The sequence below is a fragment of the Carcharhinus amblyrhynchos genome, chromosome 7 (assembly GCF_965287045.1).
Source record: "Carcharhinus amblyrhynchos chromosome 7, sCarAmb.v2.hapA, whole genome shotgun sequence".
NCBI classification, from domain to species: Eukaryota; Metazoa; Chordata; class Chondrichthyes; order Carcharhiniformes; family Carcharhinidae; genus Carcharhinus; species Carcharhinus amblyrhynchos.
In genome coordinates this window covers 110,197,084-110,215,818 of record NC_137330.1, presented here as the reverse complement: position 1 = coordinate 110,215,818, position 18,735 = coordinate 110,197,084, and the positions used below count along the sequence as shown (strand labels likewise).

The window sequence follows — 18,735 nt, the reverse complement described above, 5'->3', positions numbered from 1 at the left end:
CCTCCCCATCCGGAATCATTTCAGTCTCTCCCCCTCCTTCACCCTCCTCCACCCTCACTCTCTCCCCCTCCCTCACTCTCTCCCCCTCCCTCACTCCCACTCTCTTCCCCCTCCACCTTGCCCAGCCGTTCCCTCTTCTTTCACCACTCCCCTTTCCTGATGTATCTCTTCCTCCAACCCCTTCCCCTTTGTTTCCCTTCCCTCCACCTTTCTCCCTCTCACCCCTCACCGTTTATCTCTCCGTTTTCTTCTTTTGCATTGGGCGACGCTTTGGCACAGTGGTTAGCACTGCTGCCTCACAGCACCAGGGACCTAGGTTCGATTCCCAGCTTGGGTCTGTGCAGAGTCAACACATATTTCCCGTGTCAGCTTGGGTTTCCTCAGGTGGTCCGGTTCCCTCTCACAGTCCAAAATACGTGCTGGTTAGGTGCATTGGCCATGCTAAATTTTCCCTCAGTGTACCCAAACAGGTGCCAATGTGTGGCGACTAGGGGATTTTCACAGTAACTTCATTGCAGTGTTAATGTAAGCCTACTTATGACACTAATAAATAAACTTTAAAACCTGGTTAATGTGTGACTGGGATGGGAACCCAAGCATGTGGTGTTTCCATGCCTTTCTTGATCTTGTCCTTCTAGGTGGTAGAGATCAGTAATTTGGAAGGTGCTGTCCGTGCCTGTGTGGACTTTGCATGTTCTCCCCGTGCCTGTGTGGGTTTCCTCCCAGCGCTCCGGCTTCCCCCCACAGTCCAAAGATGTGAGAGTTAGGTGGATTGGCTATACTAAATTGCCTGTTAGTGTCGGGGGACTAGCTAGGGTAAATGCATGGGGTTATGGAGATAGGGCGTGGGTGGGATTGTGGTCGATGTGGACTCAATGAGCCAAATTGCTGCCTCCTGCACTGTAGGGATTCTATGACCCATCTGACCTGTTGTTATAGCCACAATATTTAGGGACTAGCCTGTTTCAGTTTCTGAATGGTAACCCAGAAGGTTGCTCATGCGGGATTCAAGAGTGGTAGTGCCAAAGCAGGTGGTTAGATTCTGTCTTGTTGCAGATGTTCACTGCACATCTCCTGTATGGCAGGAATGTTTCTTGCCATTTCTCAGCCCAAGTCCGAATGTTGTCCAGCTCTTGCTGCATGTGGACACAACTGGTTCAGCGGAGCTGTAAATGGAACACTATAATAATCATTGCGGAACATCCCACTTTTGACTTAATGATGAAGAGAAAGTCATTGATGACCAAAAGAGAAAACGCTGGAAAATCTCAGCATGTCTGGCAGCGTCTGTAAGGAGAGAAAAGAGCTGATAGTTTTGAGTCCAGATGACCCTTTGTGAAAGAAAAGTCCTTGCTGAAGTTGCTTGGGTCTAAGACACACTACCCTGAGGAACTTCTGCAGTGATATCAAGGGGAATCTGACGGTATTATCGCTTAACTGTTAATCCAGAAACTCAGCTAATATTTTGAGGACCTGGGTTTGAATCCGGCCGCAGCAGATGGTGGAATTTGAATTCAGTTTAAAAAAAAATCTGGAATTAAGAGTCCACTGATGACCATGAAACCATTGTTGATACAGTTCAATAATGTTCTTTAGGAAAGGAAATCTGCCATCCTTACCTGGTCTGGCCTACATGTGACTCCAGAGCCACAGCAATGTGGTTGACTCTGAACTGCCCTCGGGCAACTAAGGATGGGCAACAAATGCTAGCCAGCCAGTGACATCCATGTCCCATGAATGAATAAAAGGAAACAGATGATTGACCTGTAACAGCCACAGTTACCTCACTTTGTGACTTCAACCAGGTTCCCGTTGACTTCAGTTTTACTTGGGTTCCTTGATGTCACACTTGGTAACACTGCATCGATATCAAAGGCAGTCACTCTCACCTTACCACGAGTTCAAACTGAGTACCTCAGGCAGAAGCCAAACTGAGCGTCATGAGCTGGTTATTCCTGAGTAATTCTTTCACGGGATGTGAGCATCTTTGCTTAACCCAGCATTTATTGCCCATGCTTAATTGCCCTTGGGAAGGTGGCGAGCCACCTTCTTAAACGGCTGTGGCCCAAATGGTGTCGTTGCCTTCACAGAGCAGTTAGGAAGGCAGTTCCAGGATTTTGACTCCGTAACAAAAGGAATGGGAATATAGTTCCTGCTCAGGATTCTGTGCGTCTTAGAGGGGAACATGCAGATGGTGGTGGTCCCATGCATCTGCTGCTCTTGTCTTTCTAGATGGTAGAGGTTGTGGGTTTGAAAGGTGCTGTTGAAGGATCTTTGGTGGTGAACTGCTGCAGTGCATCTTGTAGATGGTACACCCTGCAGCCACTGAGCGTTGTTGGTAGGGGGAGTGGATGTTTATGGGAGGGGTGTCAATCAAGCGGGTTGCTTTGTCCTGGATGATGTCAAGCTTCTCGAATGTTGTTGGAGATGCACCCATCGAGGCAATGGAGAGTATTCCATGACAGTCTATGCTGGTCAAGCATGCTGCTTTGTCCTAGATCATGTAAATCTTCGAGCGTGTTGTTGGTATCAGGATTAATGTGTTTTATTTTACAAAGTGTAATCCTTGAGCAAGCGGAAATTATGCTGTACCTGCTGGATTAGACACTTGAATTCAGTCTCCTGAATGCAGCAGTAATTTTGGATCCTAATGCCAATAAATGTTACAATGGAATGTGACACTCCCATGAAACTGCATCTCCATTCTTGTCCTGAAAGTAACATTTTTAACCTGACGCTTGTTGTTTGTTTATAGATTGTTAGGCAGAACAATGCATCACTGAACACGATAGATGGGCAAGTGCCTGAAGATGTTGATTTGCAAACCATGCGGTAAGTTTAAAGTTGGACTCTTTCCTTTATCTTAAAAAGCAAATTCAAATGTCGATGTCTGCCATGACTCAGTCAGCAGCACTTTCACATCTGAGTCAGAAGGTTTTGGGTTCAACTCCGTTCTAGATGCTGATGCACACAGTCTCAAGACTGGCACTCCAATGCAGATACCGCACTGTGTCTTTCGAATGAGACATTACACCAAAGCCCTCTCAGATGGATGTAGAAGATGTCTGTTTTGATAATAAAAGCTGGCGGGGAGTTCATAGAATCCCTACAGTGCAGAAGGAGGCCATTCGGCCCTTTGGGTCTGCACTGACTCGCCAACAGAATATTTTACCCAGGCTCATTCTCCCCTGCCATAACCCTGTGTGTACAGCATGGCTAACCCCCCACCTTACACACCTTGGGACTGTGGGAGGAAACCCGCGCAGACATGGGGAGAATGTGCAGATTCTGCACAGACAGTGATTCAAGCCAGGAATCGAACCCAGGTCCCTAGCGCTGTGAGGCAGCAGTGCTAACCACTGTGCCGCCCACTATCAGTCCTGAACTTCCTGGTTCTCAACTTAAAAACTGAAATGAAAGGACAATCTTTTTTTATATCTAAAGAGTATAAGATGTTACCATTTTAACTTCCCTCCTTCTTTTGAGGTCCTCTTCCAAACACATCTGAGATTTGATCAACCGAGTGACTTTCTGAAATTGGGTGGCTTAGTTTGCTGAGGTGGTGTGACAACGGAGGAAGGAGGTGATTCTCTGTCAGATTAGTCAGAGGAAGAAGTTCCTGATATGATTCAGTCTGATCTGCAAGTGTCGGAAAGCGATGTAGAACAAGTGATGGAGTTCAATAGAACAGGAAATAATAATCAGTAAATTGTGAGGTGAATGAAAAGTAAAAGGTTTTTGAAAAGAAAACATTCCAAATTAGATGCAAGTTATACTAAGATCTGCAATACTCCCATCTTTCATGGAGTCAGAGTCATAGAGGTTTACAGCATGGAAATAGGCTCTTCAGCCCAGCTTGTCTATGCTGCCTTTTTTTTAAATCCCTAAGCTCGTCTCAATTGCTCGCGTTTGGCCCATAGGCCTGTATACCCATCTTACCCATGTAACTGTCTAAATGCTTTTTAAAAGGTAAAGTTGTACTTGCCTCTACTACTATCTCTGGCAGCTTGTTTCAGACACCCACCACCCTTTGTGTGAAAAAATTGCCTGTCTGGGCACTTTTGTATCTCTCTCCTCTCACCTTAAATCTATGCCCTCCAGTTTTAGACTCTCCTATCTTTGGGAAAAGACATTGACTGTCTAGCTAATCTACGCCCTCATTATTTTATAGACCTCTATAAGATCACCCCTCAGCTTCCTACGCTCCAGAGAAAAAAGTCCCAGTCTTATAACTCAAACCATCAAGTCTGATAACATCGTAGTAAATCTTTTCTGCACTCTTTCTAGTTTAATGATATCCTTTCCGTAATAGGGTGAGCAGAACTATACACAGTACAGTTTCAAATTATTTTGTGAATCTTTTCACTTGTTCCTAATGTTGCTTGGTATAATTTCATCTAATTTACTATATGCAATGTTTTTGAAAAGTGATTAAAAATATAATGAGATGTTTTTCCTCTGGATTTTTTTTTGAGAATGAAAATATGCATGTTAGAAGCATACATAAAAGTGACTAACTTAATCCAACAGTATCCTTAGCTTTACAAATTTCAAGTTTGAAAAGGTTTAAAGTTTATCATACTAGTGTCACAAGTAGGCTTTCGTTAACACTGCAATGAAACTCCTGTGAAAATCCTCTAGTTGCCACAGTGTGACACAGTGGTTAGCACTGCTGCCTCACAGCGCCAGTGACCCCGGATTCAATTCCAGGCTCAGGTCACTGTCTGTGCGGAGTCTGCATGTTTTCCCTGTGTCTGTGTGGGTTTTCTCCGGGTGCTCTGGTTTCCTCCCACAGTCCGAAAGACGTGTTGGTTAGGTGCATTAGCCATGTTAAATTTATCCTAGTGTCGGGGGCTAGCAGGGTAAAGCAGGGATTATGGGAATGGGGCCCGGGTGGGATTGTGGTTGATGCAGACTAGATGGGCCAAGTGACCTCCTTCTGCACTGTAGGGATTCTGTGATACTCCAAACCCTGTTTGGGTACACTGAGGGAGAACTTAGCATGGCCAGTGCACCTAACCAATGTGTCTTTCGGACTGTGGGAGGAAACCAGAGCACCTGGAGAAAACGCACACAGTCACAGGGAGAACACACAGACTCCGCGCAGACAGTGACCCAAGCCGGGAATCAAACCTGGGTCCCTGGCACTACGAGGCGGCAGTGCTAACCACTGTGATCTCCACCGTACGTTTGGAGTGCCATACACAATTGGGGGAGGCAGTGACGTAGTGGTATTGTCACTGGATTGGTAATCCAGAGACCTGGGATAATGATCTGGGGACCTCGGTTCAAATCCTGCTGTGAGCAGAAAGTGAAATTTGAACTCAATAAAAAAAATCTGGAATTAAAAGTCTAATGAAAGCCATGACACCATTGTCAATTTTCATATAAGCCCATCAGATTCACTAATGCCTTTTAGGGAAGGAAATCTGCTGACCTTATCTGGCCTGGCCTACGTATGACTGCAGACCCATAGCAATGTGATTGACTCTTCAGTTGCCCCCTCAGGCAATTGGGAATGGGCAATAAATGCTGGCCCACCCAACAACGTCCACACCCCAAGAAAGAATTAAAAGACAATTTCTACCTTTAGGCCTACACCCGTTCAGATTATTTTTAAAACCTGTACCTGGACTTTTCCATCTTGGTTTTGATCATACTAAGGTACAAAGTTAACTTGTTTTCCCTCAGTTATTTGCTATTTGATGAATATTCTCCGTGGATAGGAGACAGAAAGCTGCACCTTAATCGGAAGCAGACACCCAACTGGTTAAGGTGCAGTTTTCCAAATTCGTAACTCCTGACATGAATGCTTCATATAAACCCTGGGCCAATGTTTTTCCATTCTCCCACTCCATCTTTCACACCACCTAACACCATTTGGGTCAGCGGAACATTCTAGCCTACCTTCATCTGGTTGAATCACTCCAGTGGTTGGATCCTTCTCCTTTTGAGCCAACACCTGACCACCGCAGGTTGCCCGGGCAACTTGCCCAACTCAGTACCCTGGTTTTTCTTTGTGGCACATGGGCATTGCTGGCTGACCACCATTTGTTGCCCATCCCGAGTTGCCCGAGGGCAGTTGAGAGACAAGCATATTGCTCTGGAGTCACATACAGGCCAGACCAGGTAAGGACAGCAAATTTCCTTCCCTAAAGGACATTATAGTGAACCAGATCGGTTTTTCCGACAACGGTTCAATGCTCGTCAGTAGATTTTTTAATTCCAGATTTTTTTTTTAATATTGAAGTCAAATCCCACTATCTGCCAGAGCAGGATTTGAATCTGGGTCCCCAGAACATCCGCTGAGTTTCTGGATAGTCTGGCGATAATACCACTAGGCCATCGCCTCCCCTCCTGGTGAGCCTGGTTTCCCTGCCTATCCCCCAACGATCATCACCAACAGTGCAAGGAGACATGGGGACCGAAATTGTATACGTCTTTTAGAACTTAGCCAGTTAGTTGTTTCAAAACCTGGAGTTCCTTCATACTCACCATTGTGTGGTGGTGGCAATTGGGTCTAGCTTAGTGATTTTAAAAAAAAAAGGGGGGGCAGCATGAACAAATTAGGCCAAAGGGCTAGTTTCCATGCTGTAAACCCCTATGACTTTATGGCTGTCAAATAGCAATTCATTCGAACAAGTAAATAATGTCCATGAATAAAGTGTTGCTCATCCTCTGAGTAACTTTCACTCTCCTCTCATGACTTCTTTGCAGCCAAGCTCATATCAACATCATCGCTGGTGCCTGTATGGCATTGGGCCTTCGGTTTGCAGGTTCTTCTAATGCAGCAGCTTTCAATTGTTTGGTAGGTAATGTCATCAAATTCAGTGCTGTTTTTCAAAATGGAGGCCATCACTTGACGAGGCCTTTGTCACTCTGCGGTTGTTGTTGACTGATGAATCCAGTTAATATGTCAGAAAGTAACCCTTATGTCAAACTGTGGTAACTATTTGTTTTCATTGTCTAGTACAAATACGTGAAAATGTTTCTGGAATCTGTCTCCTCACCTGTGGCAGCGCTGGTAAGTTTCATTTCTTCTCTCCTTGCATTGTATAATCAATTCATAGTTGTGGGGTTAAATTATTTGTAGTGTTTCTCATATTTTTGTGCTCATTGAGTTAAAGAGATGTTTTGTCAAGCACAGGATGGCATGGTGGTGCAGCGGTTAGCATTGCAGCCTCACAGCGCCAGGGATCCATGTTCAATTCCAGCCTTGGGTGACTGTCTGTGTGGAGTTTGCACATTCTCCCTGTATCTGCGTGGGTTTCTTCCAGCTGCTTTAGTTTCCTCACAGTCTCCAAAGATTTGCAGTTTAGGTGGATTGGCCTTGCTAAATTGTCCTTGGTTTCCAAGATGTGTAGATTAGGTGGATAGCAATGATCAGTGCCTGGAGTTACGGGGTTAGTGCAAGGGATTGAATCGAGTTCAGTTGCTCTTTCGGAGGGTCGGTGTAGATTTGATGGGCCAAAAGGCCTCTTCTGCTCTGTAGCGATCCTATCATTCTATGTCCAGTTCAGGTCAAATTATTTTGCCGGGGGTCCTGATCGTTAAATTGATTACATTTCACAAAAATGTGTTTTTTTTTAATTCGTTCGTGGGACATGGGTATTTCTGGCTGGTCATCATTTATTGCCCATTCCTAGTTGCCATCCTTACCTCGTCTGGCCTACATGTGACTCTAGAGTCATATGTCAGCCAGACGGGGTAACGATGGCAGATTTCCTTCCCTAAAAGGACATTAGTGAACCAGATCGTGCTGGCCTTGGAAAGGGTCCAAGAAGGTTCACAGAATGATCCCTGGAATGAAGAGCTTGTTGTATGAAGATTGAGGATTCTGGGTCTGTACCTGGAATTTAGAAGGATGAGGGGGGATCTTATTGAAGCACTTTATTCCGAATGCTTCGTGCATTCAGATAAAGTGGATGAGCTGGTGGCGCAGATCGACACAAATGGATACGATCTGGTGGCCATTACAGAGACGTGGCTGCAGGGTGACAGGGACTGGGAGCTGAATGTACAGGGCTATCAAGTGTTTAGGAAGGATAGGCAGGAGGGAAAAGGGGGGAGCGTAGCTCTGCTGATTAAGGATAGCATCACGGTGGTAGCAAGGGATGATATTGGAGCCAAGGAGCAGAGGGTGGAATCGTTGTGGGTGGAGATTAGGAACAGCAAAGGGAGGAAGACGCTGGTGGGTGTCGTCTATAGGCCTCCGAATAATGATCTGGAGGTGGGGCGGGCTGTTAACGCGCAAATAAGTGCGGCGTGCAGGAATGGGACGGCCGTAGTTATGGGGGATTTCAATCTGCATATTGATTGGTCGACCCATGTTGGACGTAGGGGGCTCGAGGAAGAGTTCTTGGAATGCTGCCGGGATAGTTTCCTGGAACAGTGTGTGTTGGAGCCGACGAGGGAGCGAGCTATCTTGGATCTGGTGCTATGTAATGAGGCGGGTAGAATTAGGGACCTTGTGGTGAAGGATCCTCTTGGGGAGAGTGATCGTTGTATGGTGGAGTTTCTGGTGCAGATGGAGGAGGAGAAAGTGGGTTCCCGGACACGCGTCCTTTGTTTGAATAGAGGGGAGTACGGTAGGATGAGAGAAGAATTGGCGAATGTGGACTGGGGGAGCGCGTTGGAGGGAGGGTCTGTTGAGGAGCAGTGGAGGATCTTTAAGGAGATCTTTCTTGGTGCTCAGCGGAAATTTATTCCGATGGTCAAAAAGTATAGTCGGAGGAGAGGTAATAAGCCGTGGATAACGAAGGAGGCGAAGGAAAGTGTTAAACTAAAAGCGGAGGAATTTAGAGTAGCTAAGAGTAGTGGGCGAGAAGAGGATTGGGAGAGGTTTAAATGTCAACAGAGATTGACAAAGAAGTTGATAAAGAAGGGTAGGAGAAACTATGAAGCTGGGCTAGCGCTTAATATAAAAAAGGATAGCAAGAGTTTTTATAAATATATAAAAAGGAAGAGGCTGGCTAGGGTGAATGTTGGTCCTTCAGAGGATGAGAAAGGGGACTTAGTGGTAGGGGATGGGGATATGGCTAAGGTATTGAATAACTTTTTTGTTTCTGTCTTCACGGAGGAGGACGTGAATAATTTGCTGGGTGTTAGAGATGGAAAGGTGGTAGGACTGGAGGGTCTTAATGACATTACTGTTACTAGAGAGGCGGTGCTCGACAGACTGGAGAGGCTGATTGTGGACAAGTCCCCAGGACCGGATGGAATGCATCCGAGGGTTCTGAAAGAAATGGCAGAGGTGATAGTGGATGCCTTGGTGGTTATTTTCCAAACGTCGCTGGATTCCGGGGAAGTGCCGGATGATTGGAAAACGGCTAATGTTACGCCGTTGTTTAAGAAGGGTGCCAGGCAAAAGGCGGGGAATTATAGGCCGGTTAGTTTAACGTCTGTGGTAGGTAAAATGTTAGAATCTGTCATTAAGGCGGAAACTGCGAGGCATCTTGAAGGGAATTGCTTGATAGAGCAGACGCAGCACGGTTTCATTAAAGGGAAGTCGTGTCTGACAAATTTACTGGAGTTCTATGAGGATGTGTCTAGGGCGGTGGATAGAGGAGAGCCAGTGGATGTGGTCTTTCTAGATTTTCAGAAGGCGTTTGACAAAGTGCCTCACAAGAGGTTATTGCAGAAGGTCGAGGGACATGGAGTTGGGGGTAGGGTGTTGGCGTGGATAGAGGATTGGTTGTCAAATAGGAGGCAGAGAGTGGGGGTCAACGGGTGCTATTCGGATTGGCAGATGGTGACTAGTGGAGTGCCCCAGGGGTCGGTGCTGGGGCCTCAGCTTTTTACCATTTATATAGATGATCTGGAGGAGGGAACCGAGTGTAGAGTGTCAAAATTTGCTGATGACACCAAGGTTGGGGGAACGGCAAATTGTGCGGAGGGTGTGGAGAGTCTACAGAAGGATCTAGATAGGCTGGGCGAATGGGCCAGGAAATGGCAAATGGAATTTAATGTTGGCAAGTGTGAGGTGGTCCACTTTGGTAGGAAGAATGGTAGGAAGGACTATTACTTACGGGGCGAAAAACTGCAGCAGGCGACGGTGCAGAGGGACCTCGGGGTCCTTGTGCATGAGTCACAAAAACCCAGCTTGCAGGTGCAGCAGGTGGTCAGGAAGGCGAATGGGATGCTGGCCTTCATAGCGAGGGGGATTGAATATAAAAGTAGGGAGGTCTTGCTGCAGCTGTATAGGGCATTGGTGAGGCCGCAGCTGGAGTACTGTGTACAGTTTTGGGCGCCGCACCTGCGCAAAGATATTTTGGCCTTGGAGGGAGTGCAGAGGAGGTTTACTAGGCTGATACCGGAGTTGAGGGGGTTGATCTATGAGGAGAGGCTGAATAAACTGGGCTTGTACTCGTTAGAGTTTAGAAGAATGAGGGGAGATCTCATTGAGACGTATAAGATGATGAATGGGATGGATAGGATAGAGGTGGAAAGACTCTTCCCGCTCAGAAAAGACAGTAGGACTAGGGGGCACAGCCTCAAGATAAAAGGGGGGCGGTTTAGAACGGAGTTGAGGAGGAACTTCTTCACTCAAAGGGTGGTGAATCTCTGGAATTCTCTGCCCGTTGAAGTGGTGGAGGCTGCCTCGCTAAATATTTTTAAGACGCGGGTTGATGGGTTTTTGATAAGAGAGGGGATTAAGAGTTATGGGGAGAGGGCGGGAATGTGGAACTGAGCCACGACAGATCAGCCATGATCTTATTGAATGGCGGGGCAGGCTCGAAGGGCTAGATGGCCTACTCCTGCTCCTATTTCTTATGTTCTTATGATACTGCGAGGCCTGGATAGCGTGGACGTGGAGAGGATGTTTTCTCCAGTAGGAAAAGCTAGAACCAGAGGGCACTACCTCAGGCTAAAGGGATGACCCTTTAAAACAGAGATGAGGAGGAATTTCTTCAGCCAGAGAATGGTGAATTTGTGGAACTCTTTGTTGCAGAAGGCTGTGGAGGCCAGATCATTGAGTGTCTTTAAAACAGAGATGGATAGGTTCTTTATTAATAAGAGAACCAAGGATTTTGGGGAAAAGGCAGGAGAATGGGGATGAGAAAAATATCAACCATGATTGAATGGCGGAGCAGACTTGATGGGCTGAGTGGTCTAATTCTGCTCCTATGTTTTATGGTTTTTTTGTGGGTTTTTGCAAAAATCGACAATGGTTTTAGGGTCATCAGTGGATTTTTAACTCCAGGTATTTTTTATTGAATTCAAATTGCACCATCTGATGTGGCGGGATTCAAACCTGGGTCCCAGGAAGATAAGCTGAGTTTCTGAATTAATTCTACTAGGCCATCATCTTCCCCTCAGTTATCCTATTGGCATCTAATATCTGCAGATGCACCCTCCCAGGAAGTGTTGCTGTACAGTGATCAGGAGTCAAATCCATTCTCCTCCTCCACCACCACACACACCGTTCCCCCCACAAGCAGAGTTCAACTGCACTGTCCCAAGAGGGCGTTTTATCCCATCAATCTAGGTTGAGGTAACCGAACCCATGCTGGAAAATGCATTCCCCCCAGGGTGACCTGTTTGCAGCACTTTTATACTTGACGTGAATTGTAAGGGACATTTCAAAACTTAGTGTCTGTGATTGCTGCTTTTCTGTGATGATGGTTGAGAATAGAAATATGGAAAGACAGCTCCAGTCTGCTGCATCTCCCTGTTCCAGCTTAACTTGCTGGTGAGAGCACCCTCCTCATCAGCAGCTGAGCTGTCAGTCTCACTTTGCTGACTGAAAACCTTCTTCCTCTTGATACCACCAATGCTGGCTGCAAAAACTGGAAGCAGCTCACCTTAACATGCATTGAAAGGATTAGGGGGTGGCACTGTGGGACAGCGGTTAGCACTGCTGTCTCACAGCGCCAGGGACCTGGGTTCGATTCCCAGCTTGGGTCACTGTCTGTGCAGAGTCTGCACATTCTCCCCACATCTGCATGGGTTTCCTCCGGGCGCTCTGGTTTCCCCTCTCAGTCAGAAAGACGTGCTGGTTAGGTGCACTGGCCATGCTAAATTCTCCCTCAGTGTACCCGAACAGGTGCCAGAGTGTGACAACCAGGTGATTTTTATGATTTGCACAGATAGTGAACTAAGCAGGGAATCGAACCCACTTAATGGTTCTTATCACTCAAGACTTCAAATCACAGAATCTCTCAGCACAGGAGGCCACTCAACTCTTTGGGAGAGCTGTTGAATTAATCCCGTGACCCCAGCCCACCTCGCTGTTCCATCCGGAAATGTTTCACTCTCCCAAGCATTTCTTTAATTCCCTTTTGAGGGTTTTTATTAGGTCTGCTTCCAACGCCCTATCAGGCACAGCAAACAACTCGCTGAATGGAAAGAATTCTTCCCATCTCCGCTGTGGCTCTTGTGGCAATTACCTTTAACATGTGTCCTGTGGTTACTGACTATCCTGTCAAACCCTTTCTCCTTATCTATTTTATCTACACCCTTCATAACTCTGAACCGCCCCCCCCCCCCCCCACCTCCATTAAATCTTCCCTGAACCTTATCTGCTGTAAGAAGGACAATCCCAGCTTGTTGTGAGCACCACTATGAAATGCCTGTTCTTTAAAAAATGACTTGGTGTATGTACAGCCTGATCATTTTCCTTTGTTCAAGATAAAAGCATTTTTTTTTACCAAGTTACGGTGATGATGGTGATTTGCCAGTGATGTTGCACTCAGGGTCAGGACTGAGACATAGAGAAATGTCGTCATTCAGAGATTTGTGCTGTGAAGGTTCCAGTGTTGAAGATATCCAAGGTTGAGATCAATAATCTTTTTAGATACTAAGGGATATGTTGATAGAGTGAGAAATCAGGATAAAAATTCAGCCATGAATGGTGGAGCATTCTATGAGTGCCCCACTCCTGTTACTTATGTTCTTAATGTAGTTATTGATGACATCAATACAGTCAGCGGAACTAAAGAAATCTGAAAGATATTGTTGCGGGAGCTCATGTTGCACGTTTGTACTCTGCAGACAGTTGATTCAAAGGCGCTCTTAAGAGGCATAGTAAGAAGTCTCACAGCACCAGGTTAAAGTTCGGCAGGTTTATTTGGAATCACGAGCTTTCGGAGGGCTGCCCCTACATCAGGTGAGCGGTGGGGGACTGCTCCTTCATCAGGTGACTCATCTGACAAGGGAGCAGCGCTCCTAAAGCTCGTGATTCCAAACAAACCTGTTGGACTTGAACCTGGTGTTGTGAGACTTCTTACTGTTCCCACCCCAGTCCACCTCATGGCCCCTTAAGAGGGACCAGGGAATAGGCTGCCTGCCCAAACAATTTAGCAGTGTTCCCTTTAAAATGTGTGGGATGGTGGTGGTGCAGGGAACAAACAGGTCATGTGTGAGTCATGATCCCTTTAAGAGGCACACATGCACGGCTGCGTGCCAGTCTTAAAGTGATTATGTGGTGCAAGAAGCCCAGATCAAAAATAATAGTAGGCAGTTGGCAGAAATAATGGTAGGAGGGATTATTATTTAAAAGGCAAAAAGCTGCAGCGTGCTGTGGTGCAGAGGGACCTGGGGGCCCTTGTGCACGTGTCGCAAAAACCCAGTCTGCAGGTGCAGCAGGTGATCAAGAAGGCGAATGGGATGCTGGCCTTTATAGCGAGGGGGATAGAATATAAAAGCAGGGAGGTCTTGTTGCAACTGTACAGGGCACTGGTGAGGCCGCAGCTGGAGTACTGTGTGCAGTTTTGGTCACCACACTTGCGGAAGGATATATTGGCCTTGGAGGGAGTGCAGAGGAGGTTCACTAGGCTGATACCAGAGATGAGGGGGTTGGCCTACAAAGAGAGACTAAATAGACTGGGTCTGTACTCGGAGTTTAGAAGGATGAGGGGGGGATCTTATAGAGACGTATAAGATAATGAACGGGATGGATAGGGTAGAGGTAGAGAGGTTCTTCCTGCTTAGAAAGGATAGCAGGACTAGAGGACACAGCCTCAAGATAAGGGGGGTGCAGTTTAGATCAGAGTTGAGGAGGAACTTCTTCACTCAAAGGGTGGTGAATCTCTGGAATTCTCTGCCCGTTGAAGTGGTGGAGGCTACCTCGCTAAATATGTTTAAGTTACGGATAGATAGATTTCTGATATACAAGGGAATTAAGGGTTATGGGGCGAAAGCGGGAAAGTAGAACTGATCCACTTCAGATCAGCCATGATCTTATTGAATGGCGGGGCAGGCTTGAAGGGCTAGATGGCCTAATCCTGCTCCTATTTCTTATGTTCTTTGTTCAAAGAGAAGTTATGGGGAACATTACATTTCAGTCAAGGTAAAACACTGCTTGTCCACAAGAAGAGTATTTTTAGAAATGAGTAACTGGAATGGGAGCAGTTCAGGATCAAACAGGTTGACTTTCTCACAGTGGTTATCTTTTATCTTCACAGGCTGGTCATCATAACCTGGAAACCTGTCTGAGCGTGGCTCTACTTTCCCTCGCCTTAGTGATGGCGGGCACTGGGAACCTGAAAGTCCTCCAGCTGTGTCGGTTCATGCATAAAAGAACAGGAGGGGAGATGAATTACGGCTTTCACATGGCAGCTCACATGGCTCTTGGTCTCCTGTTCTTGGGAGGGGGAAGGTAATTGAACAAGCATTTTACTTGCAGATGTGATGGGGGATTGACCTCTTCCCGATTCAGTCGCCCAGTGTAGGTATCGTCTGCTTTCCGAGTCTCTAATGACAGCCAGATTCAGAGCAAAACTCAAAGGCAAAATACTCTGGATAATGAACAGAAAATGCTGGAAAGACTCAGTGGGCCAGGCAGTGCATGTGGAGAGGCCTTTCATCACAATTGTCGAACACCTTCTGCTCCACACCCAACAACCTGCCCTTGAAGAATGCTCCCCACTGCACCAGTGCGTTGTTACCAGCAGCAGTCATCTTGTGGCCGATCTGGTAAAATTACCAATTGGTGCCAAATTAGGGATAGTTTTCCTCTGCAAGCTTGCACCCACTAGGAACTGGATAGGTGCTTACTTTACAGAACTTACACTGCAGGAGGTGGCACAGTGGTTAGCTCTGCTGCCTCACGGCGCCAGGCACCAGGTTCAATTCCGACCGTGGATGATAGTCTGTGTGGAGTTTGCATGTTCTGCCCATGTCTGTGTGGGTTTCCTCTGGGTGCTCTGGTTTCCTCCCACAATCCAAAAGATGGGCGAGGCAGGTGGATTAGCCATGCTAAATTAGTGCCCAGTAATGTATGGGTTGGGTGGATCAGGTGAGGGGGATGAGTCTGGGTAAGCTGCTCTTTCGGAGAGTTGGTGCAGACTCAGTGGGCTGAATGGCCTCCTTCTGCACTGTAGGAATTCGATGAAATTGAAAAAAACGCTGTAGTCCTGGCCTGGATTTTGAGCTCAGATCCTAGCATCATTTAAAATAAGTTTTAAAAATTTTCACAAGCAACCCAGCCCTAATCCCCAAAGTGAACAATGAAGTTTTAAGTTTATTTATTTAGTGTCACAAGTAGGTTTACATTAACACTGCAGTGAAGTTACTGTGAAATCTCCTAGTTGCCACATTCCAGCGCCTGTTTGGCTGCACTGTGGGAGACTTTAGCATGGCAAATGCACCTAACTAGCGCGTCTTTCAAACTGTGGGAGGAAGCGGTAGCACAATGGTTAGCACTGCTGCTTCACAGCTCCAGGGACCTGGGTTCGATTCCCGGCTTGGGTCACTATCTGTGTGGAGTTTGCATATTCTTCTCGTGTCTGCACGGGTTTCCTTCGGGTACTCCGGTTTCCTCCCACAGTCCAAAGATGTGCAGGTTAGGTTGATTGGCATGATAAAATTGCCCCTTAGTGCCCTGAGATGTGGAGGTTAGAGGAATTAGCGGACAAATGTGTAGGGATGTGGGGGTAGGGCCTGGGTGGGATTGTGACTGGTGCAGACTCGATGGGCCGAATAGCCTCTTTCTGCACTGTAGGATTTCTATGATTTTTGATGAAACCCCAAGCAGACATGGAGACAATGTGCAGCCTTCGCATAGACAGTGACCCAAGCCGGGAATCGAACCCAGGTCCCTGGTGCTGTGAGGGAGCTGAATTCACAGTATGTTGGCATCGCTGCAGAAAATGAAGGTGAACATTTTGGGTGTGTAACTTTTTGGAGAAGACACGAAACACCAATCTGCCCTTTATCTTTCCCAGCACTGACAGACCTACCTTTGTGCCTTGTCCAGCCTTTTCTGGATCCTGCCTCCAGTGCAATGAGCTCTGCTCACAAATGTACCTGCTGGCACCTTGGTTCAACTGTGATGCTGTTCGCAGTTGAATAGACCTTCATTATTCACTGCCAAGAATGACACTTGAGCAAGATAAAAGAGGGCACCCATCATCACCCACGGCAATGGGGCAGCTTGGTGGCACAGTGGTTAGCTCTGCTGCCTCACACCCCCAGGGACCCAGGTTCGATTCCTGGCTTGGGTCACTGTCTGTGTGGAGTTTGCACATGTTCCCCATTCTGTGTGGGTTTCCTCTGGGTGCTCTGGTTTCCTCCCACAGTCTGAAAGATGTGCTGCTAAGGTGCATTGGCCATGCTAAATTCTCCCTCAGTGTACCCGAACAGGCGTTAGAGTGTGGCAAGTCGGGGATTTTCACAGTAACTTCATTAGAATATTAACGTAAGTCTACTTGTGACTAATAAATAAACAATCTGGCACAGTAAAAATAGCTGTCTTCCAGGAAAGGAGGCATGAAAAATTGAGGAGAGACAAGTCATAATAAAATTACACAACCATTTCTGATTGCTGTCAGTAGATACTTACATTTAATAGGTACAAAGTATTCATTATTCTACTGTTCCCACTCAGCACAATTATGATTTAAATGGTATAAATTATTACCGAGGAATTCATTATGTACATACACTGCTTTAAATATGTATTTTATTTCTGTCACTTTTTCACCTGCCCACAGCGCTCGCTCCTCACCACGCTAACTCATGTTATCCAACTGCCCCATTCACCCATTCATAAAACACCTGTAGGGATGGAAATCTACTGTCCTAACCTAGTCTGGCCTACATATGACTCCAGAGCCACAGCAATGTGGCTGACTCTCAGCTACCCTCCAAGAGCAGCTAGGGATAGGCAGTAAATGCTGGCCAGCCAGTGACGCCCATGTCCCACAAATGAGTAAAAAAACTCGTCATCCTCCTGTTTCCATCTTATCCACCCTGCCCATATCACTCAGCACACAACACCCTCCCCAATTACATCCACCTCCATTCATCTGAACTGCCCGAGTCACCTGCCAGCCTGCCTCCATCTAATCGCTTACCCGTGACACCCGGCTCGCTCATCACCACGCCTCATTGTCCAGTCATTCCCCCCCACCCATCCACACACACCCTCCCCCCCCAAGTCCAGTCATTCACCTCCCTGGCCCTCCCTGTCTGTTTGCTACATCTCGTTCACCCCACCCATCTTGAGCACATCACCTACTAGCCCCACCTCGCTCACCGCAGCCAACTCCTCTCACCGCACCCTCCACACCTCACCCAGTGACTCGCCTCTCCGAAGGACTCCACAAAATGCACCGGAATAGAGAGAGAGAGAGATTATTGGGTGAAAGTTCAGTGCGGCCACAGCGATGATATAAAACACTGCCCACGTGCTGTTGTGTGTGTGACTGAAATTGGTACAATTTGTGGGTTTTGCTAGCCTGCTTCTAACAATAGTTTTGTAAAAAGATGAATCTTCTTGCAACTGTTTTCGTTGTGTTTTGAATTGTCCCTTTAAACCTCTGTTGCAGATACTCATTGTGTACGTCTAATTCTGCAATCGCAGCTCTGCTTTGTGCACTATATCCTCGCTTCCCGGCTCACAGCACTGACAATAGGTAGGTGTATATTCGGGCACGCTGGAACTGATTTAATATCAATTTGTGTTTTTTATTCTGAGCCCCACAGATTTTATGCAGTGATTCCCTCGCTCTATGAAGGGCCACTCCCATTGCGGTCCAGACATGGCAGGTTTTTTTTGGTGGGTTTTCATTCTTGTTCATCTATATGGGCGGCACGGTGGCACAGCGGTTAGCACTGCTGCCTCACAGCGCCAGGGACCTGGGTTCAATTCCTGGCTTGGGTCACTGTCTGTGCATAATCTGCACATTCTCCCCATGTCTGCGTGGGTTTCCTCTGGGTGCTCTGGTTTCCTCCCACAGTCTGAAAGACATGCTGGCTGTGCTAAATTCTCCCTCAGCGTACCCGAACAGGCGTGGGAGGGTGGTAACTGGGGCATTTTCACAGTAACTTCATTGCAGTGTTAATGTAAGCCTACTTGTGACACTAATAAATAAACTTTAATTTATTTTACTTCTACTCTGTCCATTTTGTTTGTGAACAATTTCACCTCAACAGAGGGCGGGGGGGGCCTCAGCTTCTTCTTCTAAGATCACACCTCAACTGATTCCACACTTGATGCCACATCGAGTTCCTTTTTTGATTTGAATACATCACATGTCTTGGGGTACAATGAAAAGTATTGTTTCTTGCACGCTTTACAGACAAAGCATACCAATAATGTTCATAAGCTATACAGGAGAGAAGGAAAGGCGAGGGTGCAGAATATAGTGTTACAATCATAGCTAGGGTGTAAAAAAAAGATTAGCTTAATAGAAGATAGGTCCATTCAAAAGTCTGATGGCAGCAGGGAAGAAGCTGTTCTTCATTCGGTTAATACATGGCCTCAGACTTTTGTAACTTATTCCTGACAGA

General features: G+C 46.6%; 1 protein-coding gene across 1 annotated transcript in view; it reads left to right on the top strand.

The window, feature by feature from the left end:
* Window positions 1-18,735, top strand: part of anapc1 (anaphase promoting complex subunit 1) — a 220,669-nt gene that overhangs the window by 154,223 nt on the left and 47,711 nt on the right. The window contains exons 35-39 of the mRNA XM_080192942.1: window positions 2,756-2,832; window positions 6,718-6,808; window positions 6,971-7,024; window positions 14,406-14,599; window positions 17,772-17,858. Of these exons, the coding sequence (XP_080049068.1) occupies window positions 2,756-2,832; window positions 6,718-6,808; window positions 6,971-7,024; window positions 14,406-14,599; window positions 17,772-17,858 (503 nt within the window). The remainder of the gene's footprint in view (window positions 1-2,755; window positions 2,833-6,717; window positions 6,809-6,970; window positions 7,025-14,405; window positions 14,600-17,771; window positions 17,859-18,735) is intronic.